The following is a 25,833-nucleotide window of genomic DNA, read 5'->3' on the forward strand; positions in this document are numbered from 1 at the left end:
TGTGGTTTGACATTGGCCAATTGGAAAAGTTAAGCAGGCTCAGATCTGTTTACTGCCTGAGTGAAAGCCCATGAGAAATTGGGGGCTGCAAGCTATGTTGGGAATTTGGGGAAAGTTCCAGAAAGAAGGCGGCATCCGGCTTTTCAGTTCTGTTGCTAAGAAAACCCCAGGAGTTCTCGATTTACAACAGTTCGTTTAGTGACATTTCGAAAATACAATGTCACTGAAAAAAGTGACATGACCATTTTTCACACTTACGATGGTTGTGGCATCTTCCCTGGTTACATGATCAAAATTCAGATGCTTGCCAACCGACCCATATTTATGACGGTTGCAGTGTCCTGGGGCTAAGTAAGGGGGATACTTAGTGATTTATTTATTCCCTCTGTTTGCTGCGAATCTTTCAGAACTCTTAATGGCTTACAGGAATGGAAAATGTACCATGGAGAAATTTCAAAGTCCATCGTCGTGTTTCCAAACTAATCCCATCCACCTCAAATAACTGAAAACAGAAACCAATGCAAATACCGAACTGACAGTGTTAATATAGTGCAGTGTTTCTCAACCTCGGCCACTTGAAGATGTCCGGACTTCAACTCCCAGAATTCCCCAGCCAGCGAATGAGAAGTACTGGGGGCCCCTTCCATTGTTAGCAAGGATTTATGGAGACGTTCACTCGAAAATAGTTTATTTCTTTCTTCCATACAAAATACCATCATGTACGAAAATGCACACATATAGTTTTGTCAATCAGTTTGCATTTTGAAAAAATTTGCAGTGAATGAAATGTTAATTTTATCATGATGTAAACATAGAACGGTGTCCATTAAGTCCCACCAGGGGGATAAAGTAAATGATCATTCAGAGACCCACAAAAAATGTAGCGTTATATCCGAAACCACAGATGACTTTTGACAAAGGGATTTTCTACAGCTGGATGATTAAAGAATGATTGGCTTTTAACTTTTCTACGGTAATTGAGGCGGTTTGTATGTCTAAAATAAAAAGGCACACATATACTATGGAATCTCTTTGGTACATGGTTTGTCAAAAATTACTGGGGACTGCAGAGTAAGGGATGGTTTTCTCTTCTCAACAGTCTGTATACAGAATATCTTCAGGAGCCTGCTCCAAGTACAATTAGATCTTTCAATATACATAGATGTAGACTAGTGAAGTATCAAAGCATGCATGCATGCCTACAGATCGTTGAACAGACACACACAAAAAAGACAACTTTGAAAATGTTTTTCAGCCACTGTTGAACACCTTAGCAATACTATTGAATTGTTCCACAGAATGGAAAATAACTTTTTATAAGGAAAAAACAAACAAACGGAACGCACCCACTTTATACTGAAGTTTTCAGGCCTATGGCCTCTCCTGTTATGAGTTATTTTGCCATGGCAAAATTTCTTACAACCTGTAGGATAACTACTAATAAGAATACTAGGGAAGGATTTGCTCGGAGTACCTTCTATTGTGTTTTAAAATGGTAATTACGGGGTGCTTTAAAAATATTTTGTGGCCCTTCAGAAGAGAAGCAGAAACATAATTTGATCAGGGCATAGTGGCTTCTTTAAAAAAAAAGAAAGACAGAACCAGGGGTGGGCTGCTAGGGGTTTGCAAGGGTTCAGGAGAACATCTAGGTAAAATTCTGTGCAGTTTGGAGAACCCCCAAATCCCACTCCTGGCTGGCCCATCCCCTCCACGGAGTCCCCACGTGGCCCGTTTTGGATGCAGGTAAGTGCAGGGCGTGTGGGGAGGCTCGGGGAGGGTGCAAAATGGGCCTATTGGATGTTCAGGTGAGTTTCTAGCCACCAGAGGGCCTCCGGGGCATGGGGAGACCGTTTTTGCCCTCCCGAAGGCCCAAGAAGTCTCCGGAGCCTGGGGAGGGCAAAAATGCCCACCCCCCCACACACTGTGGTGCAGGAGGCCGACTAGGCCATGCCCACCCAGCAATTGGGCAGAGAACCCCTTGCTAAAAATTTTGAAGCCCACCCCTGGACAGCACTATATTTACAGAATTACCATAGAAAGGGGCAATAGAGTTCCAAGGTCCCAGTTTCCCTGATTCTGCAGGATAAGTGCCAGGAAGGAAAAGTAGGAATGAAAAAAAGGCAGTTTAGCTGCCTGAATACATTTTGGAAAAAGCAATTGAACTTACATACACGCTTCTGTTCATTTGAAAGCTTAAAAATAGGCAGGGACTGTGGTAACAATCTGTGCTTTCATAAAACAATTTTAAAATAGGTAGTCCTTGACTTACAACCACAATTGAGCCCAACATTTCTGCTCTGAGACAGCTGTTAAATGAGTTTTGTACCTATATCCATTTTTCGACCTTTCTTGCCAGTTAATTGAATCATTGCAGTTGTTAAATTAGCGTTAAGTGAATCTGGCTTCTTCATTCATTTTGCCCATCAGAAGATTGCAAAAGGTGGTCACATGGACCCCAGGACACTGCAACCGTCATAAATGGGAGTCACTTGCCCAAGCGCTTGAATTTGGATCAGGTGACCAAGGGAACATTGCAATGGTCGTTCAGTGTGAAAAACGGGGTTTTTTTAAAATGCCGTTGTCACTTCAAACAGTCACTAAGTGAATTGTTGTAAGTTGAGGACTACCTGTACAATCATTTCTTTGCCTCAGTGGCTTGGCTAAAATGCAATCATCAACGTGTTTCTTTAACCAACAAAAATAGTTCCATGAATCAGAAATCTCAACCAAGCAGGCGAGAAAATCTGGACAAAAGTCAGCCTTGAGAGCTTTTTATATGTCTGCACTACAGACGTCAACATGAAATTGTTGAGAAATTATCTGTAGGCTTCTAAAGCAGGGGTCTCCAACCTACAAACTAAGAAAGGCTGAGGTACAAAGAATTGAGGCCTTTGAACTCTGGTGCTGGAGAAGACTCCTGCGAGTCCCTTGGACTGCAGGGTGATTCAACCGGTCAGTCCTAGAGATCAACCCTGACGGCTCTTTAGAAGGCCAGATCCTGAAGAGGAAACTCAAATACTTTGGCCACCTAATGAGAAGGAAGGACTCACTGGAGAAGAGCCTCATGCCGGGAAAGATTGAGGGCAAAAGAAGGGGATGACAGAGAATGAGGTGGCTGGATGGAGTCGCTGAAGCAGTCGGTGTGAGCTTCAATGGACTCCAGATGATGGTAGAGGACAGGAATGTTGTCCACGGGGTTGCAATGGGTCAGACATGACTTCGTGACTAACGAATACTCCAACCTTGGCAACTTTAAGACTTGTGGACTTCAACTGCCAGAGTTCTGCCAGTTGAAGTCCACAAGTCTTAAAGTTGCCAAGGTTGGAGACCTGTGTTCTAGAGTATGCATCTTCCTACATAGGATAGGATTATTAATTTCTGTTGAGATTATAATTGTTCTTGCTTTATAATTGGTGGAGAGAAACTTGATCCAGATCCCAGTGCTACCCTTCATCACCAAAGAGTTGACCAATGGCATCCCGAGATCTCAGTGTCTTTTCCTATCCAAAGGATCTTGACAAGATCCCCATTCTCAACCATGTACAGTAGTCCTCAATGTACGACCACGATTGAGCCCTAAATCTCTTATTGCTAAGTGGGACTGCTGTTAAGTGAACTTTGTCCCATTTGAAGAACTGTCTTGCCTCCACTGTTACGTGAATCCCTTCCGTTGTTAAATGAGTAACATGGTTGTTAAGTGAACCTGGTTTCCCTATTGGCTTTGCTTGTCAGGTCATAAAAGAGGGTCGCAGGACTCTGGGACACTGCAACCGTCATACTACGAGCCAGTTGCCAAGTGTCTGAATTTTGATGATGTGACCAGGGGGATGCGGCAAACTGTGAAAAAGTCACCCCCCCCCAGTGCCATTGTAACATTCACTAAAAGAATGGTTGTACCTTGAGGACTAACTGCATAATGCCAGCATTTTGGCCACTCCTTTCACCCAGTAGTCGCAAGAATAGGGAAAGGAGTAGGAGAATCTCAAAACATGCCAAAAATTCTTGCTGCAGATTGGTTCATGGCATGCATATAAAAAGGCAAATGGATTTGGTATTCTGGTGGTAAAATGGTAGCCTGCCTCTTGCCAACTTATCAGGAAGTCCAGCTGCCACCTAATTCAGATAAGACTTTGCCACTTGACCTTTTAATTACAGACAAATTTGGCTACGGACACAAGCACATCATAAACAAATTAAACCTCAAAAGCTTAACAACAATTAGAAGACATGCTGGTTGCTTCATGTTTATTTTGTGTGGGGGGAAAAAGTGACTTAATTGTTCACTCAAGAGTAAGCACATCGGCAAATTACAAGCTTTTCCCTTTTAATTCTGGGAATAATTTTCTATCTGCAAAAGTTTCATTGTTAATCTTCGTTTTAAAATGGAGGCTTGCATATCCCTTTAGCATCTTGCGATGCCTAATTATTCAAAAGACAAGGAGCAGACACCTCAACATGGTTTTGACTTAAGCTGTTGTCACTTGTTAAGTTTCCGACTAAAATCTTAATCTAGACACTGAAAATAAAAATTAAAAAAATAAGTCAGTTTTCATCTTTCTTTTCACACAAACAGTAATTTTGGAAGGGAGAGGTCATGTTAAAAATAAAAGTATGAAAATAATTACCCCTGTTAATTCTCATACTTAGCTCATCTCAGTGAATTCATGAAATATTTGGGGTTAATATATAGTGTTATCCTGAGCAGCGTGGTGGCCTAGTGGTAAAGATGCTTGCCTTCCATTTGGAAGGTTGAGAGTTCAATCCTGCACAGTGGCAGATATTTCTTTCCTACGGCACAAAGCAAAAATAAATGCTGTGAACTTTGCATGGCATCAGGAAGGGCATCCGGCCAGTAAATGCTCAGCTTCATCCAGTCACCCTGAATTAAAGGATCACAGGGTTGTAAAAAGGAAACTTTATATAGAGTTATGCTAAAGCACTTATTATTAGAGCACAAAGTGTTTCCTTTGGTTCTTCATTTGAAGTGTATTTGCTTTCACAAGCAGCTTATTATGTGCCACAATAGGCTAATTGTTGAGAAAAAAACAAGTCTAAAGCTACTTTAAGCTGAGAGAATTAGATTTTAGAATCTTTAGCTATATTTCATTCATTTGGGTCCAACATTTCAATTATTTTGGTTGGTTGGTTGAGCATTAAATTAATCGTTTTGGATTTGATAATTATATTTTTAACATGATTTTTCGAGGTGGAAATCATTTCTGTTAAATGCTGATATTATTCATTGTATCAAGCACACATGTAAGGATTTCCTAATGCTGGTGCTTCGAAAGGAATGCATCTATAAACACACTTTCCAATCAGCTGCCTATTTGTCTAGGCAAATTTTAAGGTTTTTAACATATTTTTCTTTCCTTTAAAAATGGCATAACAGAAAAGTCAGGTAGATGAAATGTTTTTTTTTCCTTTATTTAGGTACAGATTTGGTTACTTTTCTTAAAAAAAAAAATCTGTTTTCCATTTTCTAAAAAAATATAAGTTTCTTTCTAAAGTGCATTGTTCTACGATCTACCATTTTGCTCAAGAGATTTGAAAGTATACACCAACGTCAAAGCCATACAGAGCTTCAACTTAACATGAACTGGAAAAATTTTTTTTGCCCGAGATCAGTACCACATCCACCTTATTTGGGTTACAAAAATTATAAGGGTATGAGACAAACGGGTATTGTCATTCATTTCATTTTAAAAGTCCACATTTTGATGCTTTCTAAGCCTATGGAAACCTTTTGCATGAAATCAGCTTGTTGAAAAATCTCGGCGCATTTTGCCCCAGTAATGTGCAAGAGAAAATTCTCAGAACTATGGGCATCAATAAAGTGGATTCCATTACGATCGGACACAAATCAAGAGCAGATTGTGGGAAACGCCATTCTTGCAGAAGAAAACTCCAGTGACAATGTTCTGCTTTTCGAGGACACTTGTCCATTATTCCCGATCTTCACATCAAGGACAAAGATAAAACATTATAAACCCTTCCCAGACATTGTCTGAAATCCATTATATTATGGGTTATATCAGAATACCTTGGCTACCAAGATCACCCCATTCCTTTTCCTACTCTTGTGTAGGGTCCCGTCAACCAAACCCAATTTCTCCAAGGTCCACTTCCACAATGTTTTCTGTCCTCCAGGTCGAACGGATGTAGGAGTTGTGTAATAACATTTCTGAAAAGCTCGTTAGTAAGAAAGTGTATTTTCGTTTTTATATATTTATATATATATATAAAAATAAAGCAGCTGTATTGAAAGCCAAGGCAGTCCACGCTTAACAGTTCTCCACCAATTGGCAATTCCACTTTCAGTTGGAGGATGTTAAGAGAAGAATTACGTACCAACAATAACAACGAAAAACCCTGCGGTCAAAAGATGAGATTTTTCAAGAGGGACCCTACCAACCCTCTCCAAATGGTCTCAGAACATACATCCCATTATTAGAACAGACCTGATTGCTTTTATTGGTCTGAAAATTACAGGCCATTATTTGGAGATTCGTGAGAACTTGTAACTGGATCACCTTTCTTACACTGATGCTCCAAAGAAGATCAAAGTTGAGGTCTTTTTGCTTTGTCGTTGTTTTAGTCCAAGCAACTGCAGGCCACCAACGGATGAAAAGCAAAAGGAAACTTGGGAAGCAGTGTGGTTTTAGTGGGCCAACCCCCATTCTGGTCTTGCCAGCCCTGATAGTAGGACAGGTCACGAGTCTGTGACAAGAGATGCAGGACCATCCCTCCTTCACACTGCCACCTTCTGCCCACGACAGTCAAGGAGAGCCACTAAAGCCCTTCGTGGTAGTACAGCTTCTTGCTGAGTTCTTTTGTGTTATTTGGCTGCATCGACGTCTTAACGTTAGTGGCAAATCCAGCGTAGCTTTTATTACATGATCTTGGAACTTAAATCTCTTTTGCTGATGAGGACTTCTAGCAGCCTCAGCTTGGCCTTAACTTGCTTGTATTCATTATATTCTTCAGCCATGGGAAGCCGGTCTTCTTTCTGGACATTTCTGAAAAAGCACAACCAGATGAAACACATCAGCTTCCTGTATAGGATCATGTTCTTTAAAGGCACACTTTACACCTTTTGGAATTGGAGAGAAACAGAAGGCTAAACTTAGCATGTTCTGTTTGGGGAAGGGGGAAAACGCTTTAGGGCAATGATGGCTAACCTTACTTGCACCCATAATGCAATGCTCGTGCGACACCTCCCTGCACGCCCCACCCCTTGTGCATCCGTGTGCTCCCCCCACCTCCCCGTGCATGTGTGCGCGACACCCCCCCAGCACCCCGTTTTTGGCTTAGCAGGCCTCCATTGAGCTTCCTGGGACCAAAAATGGGCCATAAGGGGGTGCCACCCCCCACGCATGCGTGTGCGCCCCCACACATGTGCAGAAGAGACCCCAAAATCTGGCGGGAGGGCTGTGTGCTTGTGCGGTGGAACTGAGCTGGGGCAAAGGCTGAGCTGGGCCGAGGTGGCGCAGTGGTTAGGGTGCAGTACTGCAGGCCACTTCAGCTGACTGCTATCTGCAGTTCAGCGGTTCAAATCTCACCGGCTCAAGGTTGACTCAGCCTTCCATCCTTCCGAGGTGGGTGAAATGAGGACCCAGACTGTGGGGGCAATATGCTGACTCTGTAAACCGCTTAGAGAGGGCTGAAAGCCCTATGAAGCGGTATATAAATCTACTGCTATTGCTATTGCTATCGTGTGTCCGCAGAGAAGGCTCTGGGTGCCACCTGTGGCATGTGTGCCACGGGTTTGCCATCATGGCTTTAGGGAATTTTACAAAAAGGAAAATTCAAGTGTGTGTCCAATCCCTTAGTGAAAGGAAGTAGAGGTAGTCCTTGAATCACAACCATTCGTTTCGTGATTGTTCAAATTTACAATGTGATGCCACTGAAAAAAGGGACTTAAAACAATTTTTCACACTTATGATCATTGCAACGCCCCCATAGTCACATGATCAAAGGGCGGACACTTGGCAACCTGTTCAAATTTTTGATGGTTGCAGTGGCACAGCATTACGTGACCATCTTTTGTGACCTTCTGACAAGCCAAATCAATGGGGAGGCCAGATTCACTTAACAACTGTGTTACTAATTTAACAACTGCAGGGATTCACTTAACAGCTGTGGCAAGAAAGATTGTAAAATGGGGAAAAACTCATTTAATTTCAGTATTAAATGAATAACAGAAATGTTGGGCTCAATTAGGGTTATAAGTGAAGGACTATCTGAAGTTCTTCTGGATATTAATAACCTCTACTGCAGGGGTGTCAAACTCAAAGCTTAGATGTTGTCCGCGGAGCCACCCTGGAAACCGTGAAGGACCGACCTGCAGTGCCTTTGCCAGCGAAAACAGCACTTAAAGAGCTGCTTGTGGTTCCGCATGAGTGGCGGGCAAGTATGTGCAGCTCCACTTGTGTGAGTGGCAGGTACACCTGCTGCTTGTGCAAATGGAGCGGGCACGTACATGCTTGCCTGCCGCTCATGCAAGTGGGGATACACATGTACACACGCTCGTTGGGACTCCTGAATTAGTAAGCAGGACCTTTGCAAGAAGTTAAAAAGAATATAGCATGTAATGGTGGGTTGCAGGCGGTACGCCCCAGTACGGGCGTACCGAAGCCTGCTCAAAGCACCGGTACCGTTCCGGTACAGTGCTCCAGAGGGCCCACCCGTCCGCCTGTGCTCCTTACCTGTCTTTAAACCCTTCTGAGCTTCTGCGCACTCGCAGGGCACATACAGCGCCTGCGCGACACTCCGCTGAGCAGCTGGAGTGTCGCAGAGGCGTCGCTGGATGGTAAGATGCACTGCAGACGTTCATGTGGAGGACGCCGTACCAGTTGCAACGGGATCCGGAAACTACCACTGATAGCATGCAATATTAACTAGTCCAGGATGGGGATAATAAAAAAAGGATATCAAGTTACCTTCCATTTTGTCGGAAAAAATTGTCTTCAAAATCTCTCAATTTTTTCCTGATCCTCTTTTTATCTTCCCTGACTTCTTGAAGCTGCTCCACAAGTTCACGCCTACAAAATGAAAGGAAAACCAGCAGCGCGATATTAGAAAAGAGACAAAAGGCCAACGAGCATGAAAATAAAAGCCAGTAAAGATACATTTCTCCCAAGTATTGTTTGTGTTTGTCAGAAAACAAGAAAGTGTCTGGCTTATTCTTTAAAAAATAAAACTTCTAGGTTTCCAGAGTGAACATAGCAAAGGGCTTTATATCTTAAGTCTATTAAATTATCATATTGAAGCCTGTGGAGTTTGAGACTTCAGTAGCTTAATTCTCAATGTGATAATTCACTTAACTTCCCCAATTCCAATTAGCTAACTTAACCAGTACCTGTTGAATTATATAAAGTTAATCATACTTGACTAAATGCAAACAATTTAAAACTGAATGAAATTCAGTTGAAATTCTATTCTATTCTATTCCATTCCACTGTTGCAACATTTTCCCTATTTTTCAGGGGGAAATGTCAGATATTCCATTTTCTTGCTGCAACACACTGCAATGAGTCAATTTTGAACAGGAAACCGGCTGACTTCACAGAGTGCAAAGGCCAATGCATAGAAATTGCAGTTCAGAGCTTTTTTCAATTCTGCCCCCTGCATGAGATGTGAGGGAGGGGACTTCCACAAAGACGCTGTCTACTCCCTCCCTCTCAAGAAAAAACTGAAACGCAACCTTTGGCTGAGTGGTCAATAAACGGCAAGGATTTCACCACATATCACTGTGAAAGTTTAGTTAACATCTCAGCCAATAAAAAGAAAACTATACCCAGAACATGGAATTGATTTACTAAAAATCTGACATACATAGAAGCAGCATGAAGGTTGGACAAGCCCCTGTCCTGGCTACTTCTCGAAGGGATCCTATCATCCACTGGAGAAATGAAACCATCGACGTCATCTTCTAGTTGGTCCAAAAAACTTCGTACGCCTAAGTCAGATTTTACGGTGACTGTCAAATCAGGCTTCACATTGCTGTCATCCTCAGATCCATCCTCTTCTTCCTGGGGAGAGATTTTGATTTCAATTGTTATTAGCTTCTGGGGGCACATTATCCAAACGGTTCACATTCAAAAAAAAATATGGACAGACTAAATACTTTCAAACACAGCATGGGAAAGAGCAATCGACCTCCTGCAATCCTGTGAATGCTTCTTTAGCTTGCTTTCTAAATAGCCGGGATTGTCTGAACCAAGACGAAAGCTGGCATACAGAAATATATGAATGTGGCTAAGATTTGCAAAGAAGCTAGTAGGCCGATATAGAGGACAGTGCACATGGAAGGGTGGTGGTAGTGTGCTATGGGGCAGGGGCCTCCAACCTTGGCAACTTTAAGCCTAGAGGACTTCAACTCAGGGGTGAAATCCTCCTGGTTCAGCCAAACTGGTAGGGACAATTGTCCTTGGTTCTGTGAACTGGTAATAATAATAATAAAAAAGCTTCCGAGAATCGCAAAGCATTTTTCCTGCCAGTTCAGCCAAACCAGCAGGGGAAAAATGTTTTAAAAAGTGAAAAAAAAGCTGGCCACGCCCACCCAGTCACATGACACCCCCCCCCCCCCCACCAAGCCATGCCCACAGAACCGGTGGGAAATAAAATTAGATTTCACCATTGCTTCCACTCCTAGAATTCTGGGAGTTAAAGTCCTCCAGGCTTAAAGTTGCCAAGCTTGGAGACCCCCTGCTCTGGAGGATATCGTCACGGAGAGTCGGGCACGACTTAGCAACTGAACAACAACAAAAACGCACTAACGTTGACCAGACCTCCCCCCATTCTAAAGGATGTACCAATGTTTTATTTTCTTTTGCCAGCTGGAATCCAGCAAGTGAAAAGACCACAGCACTTAAGACAGCACCCAAAATATACCTTCCGTTTGGGTTATCTGAACCTAGTATTTATACTGTGGCCACATTTAATTGTCAAATAATCTATTTCTAGGAACAGGACAATGCCATAAAGGCAGCATAAATAGCACATAGGAGACCTTGAACACATGAAGTATTTTAGGGAACTAGGATTTATTCATCTAGACAATAGGCATTGCCTATTTTGCTCTTCCCAATTTAGACACTCTCTGGCTGGATAGATTTTAATTCTCGTAAGTCTACACCCAGCATGTCCACTGTGGAAAATTCTGAAGGGCCCACATTTGGAGGACATCCGTGTTGGAGAAGAATGGTTTACTTGACATAGTAATGGCTGTCTTAGGACCTGGGCTATTTCTGCTGCTTTTAATCCTTTTAGCTCAGGGATGTCAAACGTGCATTGTCACGTCGTTATGTGACGTATCACGAGTTCCCCCCCCCCCTTCGCTAAAACGTGGGTGTGGCCAGTGTGTGATGCATCCAGGCTGCTGGGTGGAAGTTTGACACCCCTGTTTTAGCTGAACATAAATCTGGAACCTTGTATGAGTAAAGTGACTATTTTGCTACTTTTACCACTTACTGAATAAGAAGTAAGGCATAAGAAGTGGAAGGTTCCTGAAACTGGCAAATTGTGGTTGTTACACCAAGTAACTTTCGCATTATGCTACTCCAAAACTGGGGAAGGGAAAGGACAACCTAACAATTTATACTATCTTATTGCCAGAATATGTCCTTTTGCAGTGGGCAAATGAGGTTAGACAGAACTGCAAGAGCATGAAAAAATGATATTAGAACTTTCAGAACATTCTTCTAGATCAGAGGTGTCAAACACAAACCTGCAATGTGGTCAGATCCGGTTTATGGGGCCGTCTTGGAAAATGTAAGGGGCTGGCCCACGTCACTTCGGCCAGGTCTACCAGAGGTGGGTTCCTACCAGTTCACACCTATGCAGTAGAACTGGTTCATCAAATCTACCGAACCGGTTAGAAGAGGTTCCACCAGTGGACCCGGAAAGCAGGCCACACCTACAGAAGAGGTTCCAAAATTTTTTGAAACCCACCACTGGTCCTTGGATAGGATTATTCTACACTATCATGCTCATATTTATAAAACTCAGTGCCTCTGTGAAAGGTAAGGATGACTACTGCGTTTGTGGTGCAATCAGAACATTGTGTGTGTTGAAGTTGTTTTAAAGCAAACCAAAGATGCCTTTTAAAAAACAAGTTTAGATCATATTCTTATGCATGCCAGTGCTGTGTGTGAGGTAATTTAAGGCGGTTCTGACAAGTGTCGTTGGCATCTTCATATCCGGTCACATGGGCGGCAAGCCACTCCCACAATGGAGGCCACACCCACAGAGTAGGTTCGAACAATTTTTGAAACCCACCACTGAGGTCTACCCAATGCGAAGAGGAAACATTGGGCCAGTGTGGCTTTGGCCCAGTCTACCCAGTGCAAATAGAAAACATGCCAGTAGTTTGGGAAGTAGCATCAAGCTGGCCACGCCCAGTCGGCCACACCCAGTGAGTGGTGTCAAGCTGGCCACACCCACCTAGTCAGCCATGCCTGCCCGACCCTCCAAGGCCAACCACAGCCCTGATGTGGCCCTTCAAGAAATTGAGTTTGACACCCCTGTTCTAGACAAACTTGGGTCTTGCATCATTTACATAGATTAAAAGTCTAGAGAAATTGTAATGTTGCAGTATATCACTAAATAAAATAATTTTCTAAATCAGACTGTATTAGTTGATCTCTACCTTCTATGGGTGGGGTGATTTTAGAAATCCAGGAACTAGGATACAAAACTGTTATAACGGAAAGTACGTTGTAAAAGCAGTAATTGGAATGTGGGCAAACTGAGAAAAACAGCTGTTGCTTTTAAATAATCAGGCTTGAGGCAGCAGTAACGGTTTTCACAGCTTTATTCAATGCAGGTCTGGTAACTAGGAGGATTCAGAACGTGGACGGCTCCCGGCCAACTGACAGCTCTTTATATACGGAACTGTCAGTTGGTCAGCCAATAGACGCTCGCCACGTCTAGCTCCAGCTGGCTGGTGCATCGCAGCCAATCAGCTTGCGGCTGCTCCGGCCCCTCCCGTCAGCTGGCACGGGAGGACTTAACAGTTGCTTTTTCTGTGAGGTCCTTGGTGCACTGAGGGTGTTACCTAGTTTGGTAATGAAACGTCTGCATGAAAACAACCCAGCTCAGAGAGCACCAAGGACCCCTCCAGTTCAACCCTGAGTTATTCTCATCTATTGATTTTGTTTCCTAGAAACATGGAGATGAAGGAAGAGCATTATTATCATCATCCCCCACAGTGGAAAAGGAGAACTGATGTAAGTGGAACAAATGAATTAATGTGAGAGGGGAGAGCCAAGTCCATCTTTCAGTTTACCTTTATCTCCTTGACGAAGGAAGCAGTTTCTCCTTCAATTATTGGCTGTAGCAAAGGACTTCTCCGCTTGCTAGAGGGAGAACCCTGCAAATAGGTATTCAAATAGGTTATATTATATTACAACCTGTACTTTTTCCACTTTATTTTCTCCCCACATCCTGCAGCACATTACTGTATTTTTTTGGAGTATAAGACGCTTCGAAGTATAAGATGCACCTAGCTTTTGGGGAGGAAAACAAGGGAAAAATATCTGCCTCTGCCTGCCAGCAATTTGCCACCTTGCAACAAACAGCAAACAGAACAGATAATATATACTGTTTGTAGTGTTATATTTCAGACTATACTTGTACAGATGCTGTTAAAATTGATGTGCTTTCTGGAAGTATAGTTATTCTCTGCTATTTAAAAGAATAGCACTTGTTAAAACAATAGCACTGGGCCTCTCCAGATCAAGCATTTACAGTATTTTAAAAAGCTTCTTAATTTTGTTAAGTTGTCTAGAATAATAATAAAGCCGTCTTTAAAAAAAGAAATCTAATAATTTGAACATTCTATAGGCATTTATTAAGTTATTGACTTACCTCCTTGCAGCAAACAGCCTGATTAGCATATGAAAAAAAATCTGCCTCCCAGCAATTTGCCTTGTGGAGCAAACAGCAAGTTTCATTTTCAATTTCTCGATCATCAACTGTTTCAGGCTGCAGGGATTGCTATAGCCTATTGAAGCCTCCGCAAGCCCACTGTTTGCTGCAAAGAGGTAAATTGCTGGAAGGCAGAGGCCAAAACGTGGGGGCCGGTGGGTGGGTGAGGCTACATTCAGTGTATAAGATGTACCCAAATTTTCACCCTCGTTTTTTTGGGGGGTGGGGTGCGTCTTATACTCCAAAAAATAGGGTAATTCCCACATCAACACGCTAATATGGTATTATTATTCTAGGCCAGGGGTGTCAAACTCAAGGCCTGTGGGCCGGATCCGGCCCGGGGGTGCTTAGATCTGGCCCGCGGGCCCACTCTGGAAACAGCAAAGTACCTGTCTGTGATGCCCCAGCCACTGAAAATGGAGCCCAAGCTCCACCTTTAGGCCACTGCACCACTCCACCCCCTGGCAACAGCATTTCCCAGTAAGAATTCTGTTCTAATGAACTGATTGGATGAGATATGGTTTCTTCCAGGATATCACCTATACCAGAGGTCTCCATGCCCCCAGGGTGCGGGCTACTTTCAGGCCATGAGCCATTCAGAACTGGGTTGCGGAAGTGGCAAGCACATGTGTATGTGTGTGCATCCCCACATCCATTCATTTTTGCAAGGTCTTAAGGAACAAAAGCTCCTGTTTGTGAAAAATCTTACACGCTCTGTTTTCACTATGCTGCATGATCTAGGACAGAGATCCCCAGCACTGTAAGCTGAGGACATGTTTGGAATTTTAAGAACATAAAATACTGGCACCCCTTTAAGTAGAGCAAACTTGTCTCCCCACCATTCATTCTTGTCTGTATTTTTTTTTTTTTTTGTATTTTTTCCCACCTGGGCAGGAGAGAATACAAAAGCTTTATTTGGAAGTATTGTTTTTATTAGAATGTAGAGTAGAAACTACTGAATGTCTCTTAAGAACTACTGAAAGAAGAGCCTCTGCTTTGCCCTGCACTAGCTTTCAATTTATTTTTGTTTTCATTAGAAGCATTTAAAAATGAGAGCCAGGAAGTCTGATAAGCACCAAGAAAGGATGAATTTCTCAGAACAGTATATCTGCTGAACAAAACTCCGCACTGGTGACAGGGAGAGCATCCGGCCCAGTAAACATTCTGCTAGCTCCATTTAATTGCCCAGACCCTGCAAGGGATTATGAGGTCGTTAAATGAAGATGATGAAATGCTGCTGCCAGGGCTGATCTGACATAGTTGCTAGGGAAACTTGTATTTCTTTTCATAATGTGCAAGTATAAATATAATTATCTGGCTGTTACTACAGAGAAGATGTAGACTGTGAGCAACAGTGTTCTCCCTTGTCCTGCTTGCTAAAATAATTCAGGTGCAATAATCAAAAGATTAGGTTTACACTCACGATAATGGGAATAGAGTTTGCCCTTGAGAGGATCTGCTTGACTAAGCGGTATCTGTCATAAAGGGGCTTCATAGTTTGCCGTTCGTGTTTTGTTACCTGAAAAAGAAGAAAATTACCTGAATCTTGGTGCTGGTGATAGGTAGGTTTTGCTAAAGCTGACCATATTTGGGTATGGGTCCAAAAGTCTCGGAAGTTGCCAGATTTCAACAAAGAGAACTATTTACCGCTAGTGATCAATCACATTTGTTACAGCATAGACTCTGTTTTCTAGGGAATGTCTTGTGAAAAAGAAAGATGATCTACCGCATTTTTCGGAGTATAAGACGCACCAAGATTTTGAAGATGCAAATTAAAAAAAAAAAGAGTTTTTGCATTCCGCAGACCTCGCAAAAACGAGTCCGTTTTTTTTGTCAAAAATAGGGCATGCATAGCCTTTAGAAGGCTTGTAGAGTGCTCCTGGGGGCTGGGCAAAAACTAGCAAAAAATGGCCTTTTTTCGTGAAAATGGGCCCATTTTTTGTAAAAAAAAAAAAAAAAAGCCATGCATAGCCTTTAGGAGGCTTAGAGTGCTCCTTGGGGCTGGCGGGCAAAAAACGGCTGGTTTTGCGCTCATTTTTGCCCTCCCCAGCCCCCAGGATCACTCTGGAAGCCTCCTAAAGGCTATGCACGGCCGTTTTGGTGAAGGAGACAAGGTTTTGGCAGGCAAAAATGCTGTATTCAGTGTATAAGGTGCACCCAGATTTTCAGCCTCTTTTTGAGGGAAAAAGGTTTGTCTTATAGTCCGAAAAATACGGTACTTTCTATTATCCCCTTTTGAAGGGTAGGGCTGGGCTACTGATAAGGAATGCGATTGTACAACAGAAACTTAATGGCATTATAATAATTCTTAGAACTGTTTCTTTCCTATTGTCTCACCAGACTCCTTCGTTTCTACTGCTTGGGTATGTGATTGTTTGCCCTTATTAATATTTCCTACCCAATCAAAAATGTTAACATCTACATATGCATAATATCCAATGTGGAATTTAAGTAAAATACAACTGCAACAATGCAGACCGCTGCACTTTGAATTCTTGCCTTTATCATCATCATAGTTATCTGTTTAAATGGACGTTTTTATCAGTCAGATCTGTGGTTCTAAACCAGTGTTTCTCAACCTTGGCAACTTGAAGATGTCCGGACTTCAACTCCCAGAATTCCCCAGCCAGCGAATGCTGGCTGGGGAATTCTGGGAGTTGAAGTCCGAACATCTTCAAGTTGCCAAGGTTGAGAAACACTGTTCTAAACAGTTTCATTTTTACCAATCCCTTGGGAAAGGAAATGTCTTTTCATCTTTCATGGTCTAAGCTCATGGCCTGATCTCTATGTAACCAAACCACATCTGGTTTGGTACAGCAGCTAAACAGGACAGGTATGCCCAGAATTCCGCAGAAAAAACAATCACAATCAACCTGCCTTCCACAGAACACCTGTATATTGCCTAAGTCAGAAGGAGGGCTGAGAAAATATCTACAGACTCCTCACATCCTGGATATAAACTGTTTTAACTCCTCCCCTCAGAATGCTGCTTCTGGGCATTGCAGGCCAAAATAACTAGACACAAGGTCAGTTTTCCCCCCCTTGTGGCCATCACTCTGATGAACACCTAATCCTCAAAGTCTGATGCCTTGTTTATTCACCATCTTGTACGGCTGTACATCCTTCTCATCTTCTCTACTACACTCTCTTATCGGTATCCTATTAAGATTACAAATGGAAACGAATATACGTGTCCCAGGATGGAAGTGGCAGGATCCGATCTGGGTCGGTCACTGGGACCAGAGGTTTTTGTCTTCCGAGATTTCGGACTCGTGCTGGAGACCCTCTTCAAGGAACTTGTCTCTAGCAGAGTGAGTGCTGTTCTATGTGTGTTCTGTGTATGTGGCTCTTTAGATATTGATTGGGGTGTGTTGATGGCTGGCTTTTAAGGCATTAGCTGTCGTTTGCTTGTGCTGCCCAGCCCTCGCCTTCGAAGTACTTGAATCAGCACTCCTGTTGACTGACGAGGGCCCTGTTTCCCAGGCTTCAATCACTTCCATGGCTGTTTTTGTACCTGCTCGTCCAACAATCCTGGCAGCTGCAAAGTTGAATGTGTGTCCCTGTTCATAACAGTGATATTATGATTATTATTACTCTGTTTCTTTGCACGTACATTGAGAGCTTCTTCACCAGAGTCAAATTCCTTGTCTGTCTAATCACACTTGGCCGAATAAAAGTATTCTAGATTCTATTCTATTCTTTTAATCTAAGCACCAATTATAATTACTGTCCACAATGATACCAAGCCAGTCCTCAACATCACTGTATTGCTACTTTTCTTCGTATATTTTAATGAACGGGGACATGTTCTCACATTTAATAGCCAGACGATTGCATTTACCAAAACACTGAGCCCATTTGATACAAAAATTACTATACTTACTGGTCTTCCATGGATGCTTTCATAATAGAGGAGGGATTTCTGAAGGGCCACTTTCTCTGATGCTATCTCATCTCGAGTCATATCCTGGGTACAGGAAGGATAGACAAAAAGTAGAGGAACAGTACAGATACAATATAGCAATATCACTTAGACTTATTGTATTTTTTGGGGTATAAGACGCACCAAGATTTTGAAGAGGCAAATTTAAAAAATACAGTTTTTGCATTCAGTAGACCTCCCAAAAACGGGCCCCTTTTTTGCAAAAACGGGCCTGGTTTTTTTTCAAAAACAAAAAAGTCATGAATAGCCTTTAGGAGGTTTGTAGAATGCTTTTGGGGGGATGGGGCAAAAACTTTGCAAAAAACTGCCCCATTCTTTTGTAAAAAAAATGCATGCATAGCCTTTAGAAGGTTTATAGAGTGCTCCTGGGAGCTGGACACAAAACTGAGCAAAAAACAGCCCATTGTTTGCTCATTTCTGCCCTTCCCAGCCCCCAGGAGCTCTCTGAAAGCCTCCTACAGGCTATGCATGTCCATTTTTGTGAAGGGGTGGGGTTTTGGGAGGCCAAAAATGCTGTATTCAGTGTATAAGATGCACCCAGATTTTCAGCCTCTTTTTTGAGGGAAAAAGGTGCATCTTATACTCCGAAAAATATGGTATATACCATTTTGCACAGTGCTTTACAGCCCTCTCTAAGTGATTTACAGAATCAGCATATTGTTCCCAATAATCTGGGTCCTCATTTTACCGAATTGGGAAGGATGGAAGGCTGAGTCAAACATGAGCTGGTAAGACTCGAACTGCCAAACTGCTGGCAGCTGAAGTAGAAGTAGCCTGCAGTACTGCATTCTAACCACTGCCCCAGTACGACTCATATTGTTTGAATCCTGGAGTTTTTTTATTTGCTAATCGGTGGCTATCTTGAGTCTGTTTTAAATTCCTTTATCTCTGTGCATCATCTGGAATTGCTTCTGCACAGAGGAAGCTAATGATAAATTAAATTAAATTAATCAATACATTAATCAATATGCCCAGAATTCTGCGTGGGTTGGTGTTGTTGGCAGTTTTTCTTTTTGGTTAGGTCTAAGGATGTGAAGAAAATTCTTTGAAAAATGTTCCTGGCCAGGACTTTTAAGAAGGTAGTCAAGAAAAGGATTCATTGAGTGGGTCAGTGAAAATAAGTAATACATCACTTGTAAGAATATTTTAGCTGTGTTTGAAAGAAACAAGTCTTGAGACTTGGACCTAAACGATGCTACCTTATTAATTCTTCTTGGTATATTGACAATTCCCTACACCATTAGATTTCGACTGCTTTCTTGAGAGAGATGGACTAGAGTGGGAGATGCTTTAATAATATTAATGTTAGACGGTTGATTCTAGAAGGTGAGGTTTAGAAACTACAGTACTTGTCAAATGGAAATGCAAACTCAGAATGCTGCAATGTCAAGTGCTGAATTTGGCAAGCAACATGGGGAAAAAAGTCAATAAACAAGGCTTAATAGATGAAAAGCTGATGATGTCGCTTGGCTGTTCTTTTGCCCTAGACTGCAATGTTCATGTTTTCTAGAAGGGCAGCATTCCCTTTCAAAGATTAGTCCTGCATCTCCAGTTATTTAGTGGTCTCTGTGTCATGGAACATCCACTGGACATCTACCGAGTAGAAAAACCAGTTATCCATTTAGTTACAGGGTTTATATCACTGTCCATCTCACATACTGTATATAACTTGGGACAGCTTACAATAAAAATTTAAGACATACCATAGTTTTGGGAGTATAAGACACAGTTCCCTAGAGTTGGGAGTGACTAGCACATATGTGTGAGGGGAATCTTTACCTTTACCTATCATCTCTGTATGCACACCACTTCAGAGAAGATCTTAACAATGGTGCGGGATTTTTTTTAAATTATCATTTTTTCTTTCTTTCTATTTTCCTAAGTTGTACCTTAATATCCTCAGGTCGATTTGCTTCTGTCCTTTTCTCCTGGAGCTTCTTCTGCATGGATTCCAAAGTTGTCTCCACTGAAGGCTTAGATGATTTATCAGAGACATCATGTTTCTCTTCCTCCTTTTCCAGCTGAGAGCCAAAACTTTTGGGGAGTGTGTTGCTACGTTGGCGTGTCCTAGGAGCCAGATCTTCTTCTGACAGTTTCAGTTTTGACTCTAGTTTTGGGCAAGAAAGAGAAAAAAAAAGTATTTTGAATGACAGGCAATGGGAAAGTAAGTCCAAGCCTAAACAAGGAGGCATTGCCAGGTAAATTCTCACCTTTTAGTTGCTTCCTAAACTTTGCAAGGTCATTTGTCCATTTCAGCACCTCGAGATTGGCTGCTTTGTCACTGTGAGAGGGCTATCCCAGAGGGGGAAACAAATAGAAACAAAGGATTTTTGTGAACGAAGGAATTGAAATCAAGGCCTGTAATAAACACATTTATTTAATTTATTCCAGCACTTTTCAAAGTTTTCCAAAACTTTCTGCTGATCTAGATGGGTTTTTCTTTAAAGACATTTTGGCCTTTTCTGAGTGACATTTTAAAACAGGAGTAGGGAACGATGGCCCTTTCATGACCTGTGGACTTCAATTCCCAGAATTTCTGAACCAGCTCAGGAATTCTGGGAGATGAAGTCCACAGGTCATAAAGGGGCCATAGTTTCCCACCTCTGATAAATGAATATACGGTAAGTTTAAAAACAAAAAAAAACCAAATGACATTAGAAATTAGAGAACAAGAAGACGAGCAATTTTATATGGGACTTGTTTTATCAGTGGCTGGGGGGAAAAACTTGGAAATGAAAAATGTTTTACTTATGTTTTAACCGAAGGAGTTAAATGACAACACAATTATGCTGTGAAATAGATTAACAACGATACAATGAAAAACGGATACATCGATGAATTGAATACTTTAGAATTTTTTGTTTTAAAATGGATAAGGATAACAATGATTTTATGTATACTTGATAGAGGATTGGTGATATAATGTATAACCCTAAGAATATATTACAAGGATATCTTGTTGTTGATAAATAATTTTAATAAGGGAATAACTAAAAATTGGTATATATATGTAGTGACTATTTAGAATATTTTGTTGAAAAATGAAGGAATAAGATCTCTGTTTGAATATATGATGTACAAGGACAATAATGAACATACCCGATAGTTGATTGGTGGAATTATGCATAATTGAAAATAGTGACATACAAATATAAATGGTTGGTAATTTTTTTTTCATATTGGGATTTGTGATTATATAAAGGTATACTGTTATCAAATAGACAATTAAGAATGTAGGGGAATTAGGTTTATTGGGGAAAAAAACAATAATACTAATTGTAATTGAACATATATTGTACAATGAAAGTGAGATATTTAGTTATATTAGATGAAAAATCTGTGATGGTAAATGTTATTCGAGAACATGGATGTAACAACACTTGTAACCAAACGACATGCTGTATGTGATGATGGGGTGTTTTTTGTTTTTCTTTTGTTTTGTGTGTGTGTGTTGTTTGTTTAATAAAAATAAAAATTTATATTAAAAAAATAATAAAAAACAAATGACAGTTCTTTGCTTTGTGCACCCTCTAAAACATACTGTAAATAAAACGAACAGGTGTCTACTGCACATAAAATTTTTAAGTCACCAGAAGAGATTAACAGGTTCATCAAATACATATTTTATTTACCGGTAGATAGGCATTACTTGCTCAGCTTAGTGGGCTTTTCCTCCCCAATGGGTGAAAGGCTAATTAATAATTTTTTTTAAAAAAAAACTAGTCAGTAGTTTCCTTTGCTAGATAACCAGCTAAATGATTATACTGTTTTAACAATTCAACTACTAGTGATGTTCAGGTAAATTACATTTGGATAACTGGGAGAGAAATTAAAATTTGAGAAGTAGTGTTTGATTGAAAGGAAAAGTTTTCGTCAGCTTACTTTATACTTTCTCTCCTCCTCAAATTTGTCTTCGTACCGCCTGATCTTTTTCTTCAGTCCTTGAATTCTGCGAGTTAACTGTGCTGGTGTCAAATCTTCACTGTCATCTTCATAAGATCCCAAAGAAGAACTTCTTCGCCTAGAAGGAAAGTCATGCCGTTATGGTTCAATTAATTTGTGCACATACAGTGACATGAAAAGAGGATCCCATCAAAAGAGGATTTCCAGAAAATTATCAGAGTTTGCTGCAGAAAAATCAAATCCAGAAAGCACACACAGATCGCTGATTCATAGCTGGATTCATTAATTTCTTTATATACATAATAACAGATGGATAAATGTACAATATCAATAGTAAATTCTTTCAACGTGGTAGAAGAACACAAGCAGGAGAGAACAGTTAGTTTCATTTCAGAGTTCAGAGCAGACAGAGTAGTTTCAGTTTCCATTCTCAGCACAGACTCAGATCTCTGATTTAGTTGTTATGCCTATTCATTGGCTGACCTTGTTACCATGTCTCTCCCAGTCATGGATATTCTAAAAAAATGTTAACTGCTGGCATATGCTTCTTTATATGGATATATATACATACACACATACATACACAATATATATATATATATATGTATGTATGTATGTATGTTATATTTATGCTGATAAATAAATAAAGGGAGACTATTTATCAGCATAAATATAACAAATGTAACAAAAAGGCAACAGTAAAAAATATTGGGTTTCTGTCTGGATGGTCTCTTGTGACGAGCCGAAGGACAGAGAATGGAAGTGTGACCTTCCTCCCATATTTGGGCATACCAGGGGTTGTGACTTTAAATATATTATATATAATGTGTATGTATGTGTGTATACATATATAAAGCTGGGAGTGATGATATATATATATATATATATATATATATATATATATATATATATATATATATATATATATATATATATATATATATATATATATATATATATATATATATATAATCACTCCCAGCTTTGGCTGGAGAAAACTCCAAACCTTAGGAAGACAACTCTTTCCAGATCTCCTCCACAGTTCTCCACAGAAATGCAAAAGGTAGAATTTCAAAACAAGTCATTGATTGCATGAAAATGCATAATGCAAACATATATAAATGATGACTGAATAGAAAACCACAGGATCAGAAGATGTACGAAGACACAAATTAGAATATAGAACCAATGCTGTTTATTGGATAGAAACTGGATGTTTGATTCCAGATGTCCTGTGTTTGCCTCCTTTGATATCACTGTACTACCGTGTTTCCCCGATAATAAGAGAAGGTCTTATTTTCTTTTGATCCCTGAAATAAGCACTTGGCCTTATTTTCAGAGAGGTCTTATTATTTTTGAGGTACAGGAGGTGGCGAGCATGTCATCTCATGGCAGCTGCTGTGTTGCAATATTCTCAGGGAGGGGTTATTTTCAGGGGAGGGCTTATTTTAGTGTATGCGCTCAAAAGCCCAGTTGGGTTTTTTAAATCCCGGGGGGGGGGGGGTATTTTTAGGGAAACAGAGTATTACATTTTGTTCCATGCCTTAAAACTGAGATTAACTGTCAAGATGGCATCTGAGATCATATATTTAATATATTTTGTTAAGATTACCAAATTATATTCTTTGCCTTAAAAATCTAGTTTACATGCACAGCAAAATAAAATGCTACAATCATGAAATGGGACACAATACTCCATGTTGGTGGAGAAAATAGTTTCAACTGCCATCACCTGCAAGACATTTTCTGAACAAAATCCTAGCTTTATATTTTTTCAGTTCCCCTTTTCTCCCCTGCGGGATGTTTACGTTAATTAAACATTCCCAAATGTGGACCTACTCTTCTTTTTCCTTTCACAATCTCAGCTAGAACAAAATATGAAGAAACATGGGAGATCTTTGAAATAAAACCATGAAGGACAGTCTCTCCTCTAAATCACAGAGAATTCTGAATTGCAGACGGAGTATGTCCAAAAACCTATTGTATTGAGTATCTGCTAAAAATAGAATAACGGCACAACGGGAAGGAGTCTAGGTTTATGTTGTGGCCCGCCAACAGCCATCAGAGCTGGCAGCAGATTCAGACAGTGAAGAAGTTGGGGAGGAACATGGGCCAGTCCTGGAGTCTGGGGAAGGTTTTGATGAGGGCTCTGTGTTGGAGGCAGAGAGAGGGTCAGAACTGTATGCCAGTTATCAGCTGCCTTCAGAGTCAGACATCAGTGAGGCAGACGAACAGCTGGAACCTGTTCCCAGTGTGCACATGCACAGAGTTGCCAGATGAAGGGAACAGCTAAAGGACTGGAGTTGACTTGGAAAGCCACAAGTGAACGATAAATGGCCCCTCCCAGAGAAAATAAAAGAGGAGTGAAAAGGGAGTGGAGTTTTCAGGAGACAAGTCGTTCGCTTAATTGGTTTGTGACTCTCCGAGACTCCTTGCCAAGTTTTGCAGATATCGGCCTGTCAGCTCTCCAAGCCAGATAAGGCCTGTGACTGTAAATCCTCCCTTGAAAGACTTTGCTGGATGTGAATGAGCAGAATTCACAGTAAATTAATAAAAGGGTTTTTTGTCGGGACTAGAGTTTGCTTCATGCTCCTGGGAAGCCTAGGTCAGACCAGTTTAGTTGGAAGAAATGGGTGGCTGGAATTCTGGAGCAGTTCGGTAAGGAAGCTGAAGTCTTACCCAAGTAATGACCAGCCAACCTACCTCATGAATGAATGAGAATTGGGTGGAGAAGGAGGTACTTCTGTGTCATCCAAGTACTGCTGACTTTGCCCATAGTTATAAAAGCGAGGGGACAGCATTGGGTCACTGTCTTCATCCAGAAGCTGCTGAATGAGGCGTCCAGCCTGAGGGGAAAGACGAGCTTCATCGGACTCTACGTCATTACGCTGCCAGGAGGAAAAGGCAGGGACAGGTTCTGGAAAACAGAGGAGAGGAACAACAATGGGGAGCTTGGTCTGCAATTGTGTTTGGCTTGACTATAAATACTCAGTGACTGTTAAGTCTTTAGCTCAGGGGTCTCCAAACTTGGCAACTTTTAAGACTTGTGGACTAAAACTCCCAGAATTCCTCAGCCACAGGTGGCTGAAGAATTCTGGGAGTTGAAGTCCACAAGTCTTAAATGGCCAAGTTTGGAGACCCCTGCTCTAACTATTGCACATAATTAAACTTTTCATAAGGTAGAAATCACAATCCTAAAAATCCGGCAAGCAAACTGAGGAAACGATGGAAAAATACCCCCCCCCAGCACAGACAATATAAAACAAGTCATTAAGAATTCAAAATATATTGCAGGTTGTGTCCTAGTGACCCCAAAGGAAGGTAATTATATTCATTTGCAAAGCCCACTTACCATCAAATGATAGATGGAAAAATATTCATTGACTTCCTTTATTCTATCAAGCTTTAGATAACTCTTCTACTTGAGCCACAGATTATACTTGGGGAAAAGTTAATCTTTTTTTCCCTTCGGATAAATAAAGTCATGCTTCTAAAATGCTTGGGAGAGCAATTGTAACAAAGGTTCCTCACTAAAAAGAGGTGAGGATTACTTTTCTAAATGTGTGTTCCAAAGCTGGAGGACAGCTGTTTCACAGCAAATCTCTGGATTTAGATTGAAGAAAGAGATTCTGCTGATGACCTTAAGGTAAGCACACGGCAGGTGTTGAATTAGTTATGAAGGTTAAACTCTGCGGAGGTCAAACCTAATACAGTAATTTGAATTGGCCCAGAAACACACTGGAAGCAAATAAATGCAACAAAGCTTGCCATATTTTTCGGAGCACAAGACACACTTTCCCACCCAAAAAAGACAGTGAAAATCTGGGTGTCTTATACACTGGGTGCCTTATATACATTTTTGGCCTCCTGAAACCCTGCCCCCTTCACAAAAATGGACCTGCAGCAGCTTTGGGAGGCCTGCAACGTGCTTACGGGGGCTGGGGAGGGCAGAAACGAGTGAAAAATGTCCCCCAGCCCCCAGGAGCACTCTACAAGCCTCCTAAAGGCTATGCATGCTCCCCCCCTTTTTTTTGGCAAAACAGGCCTATTTCCAT

The 25,833-nt window shown here is 41.2% G+C and overlaps 1 protein-coding gene across 4 annotated transcripts in view; it reads right to left on the bottom strand.

The window, feature by feature from the left end:
* Positions 1-5,608: 5,608 nt before the first annotated feature.
* The window catches only part of FAM13A (family with sequence similarity 13 member A), a 171,234-nt gene continuing 151,009 nt past the window's right edge, over positions 5,609-25,833 (bottom strand). For all 4 annotated transcript variants that reach the window (XM_032223956.1, XM_032223959.1, XM_032223957.1 and 1 more), the window contains 10 exons: positions 24,482-24,695; positions 21,758-21,896; positions 20,086-20,167; positions 19,765-19,982; positions 17,816-17,899; positions 15,356-15,451; positions 13,292-13,375; positions 9,838-10,034; positions 8,943-9,044; positions 5,609-7,019 (listed from right to left, as the gene is read on the bottom strand). In XM_032223956.1, coding sequence (XP_032079847.1) covers positions 6,893-7,019; positions 8,943-9,044; positions 9,838-10,034; positions 13,292-13,375; positions 15,356-15,451; positions 17,816-17,899; positions 19,765-19,982; positions 20,086-20,167; positions 21,758-21,896; positions 24,482-24,695 — 1,343 coding nt within the window. In that variant the 3' untranslated portion in view covers positions 5,609-6,892. The remainder of the gene's footprint in view (positions 7,020-8,942; positions 9,045-9,837; positions 10,035-13,291; positions 13,376-15,355; positions 15,452-17,815; positions 17,900-19,764; positions 19,983-20,085; positions 20,168-21,757; positions 21,897-24,481; positions 24,696-25,833) is intronic.

The sequence above is a fragment of the Thamnophis elegans genome, chromosome 9 (genome assembly GCF_009769535.1).
Source record: "Thamnophis elegans isolate rThaEle1 chromosome 9, rThaEle1.pri, whole genome shotgun sequence".
Classification (NCBI taxonomy): domain Eukaryota; kingdom Metazoa; phylum Chordata; class Lepidosauria; order Squamata; family Colubridae; genus Thamnophis; species Thamnophis elegans.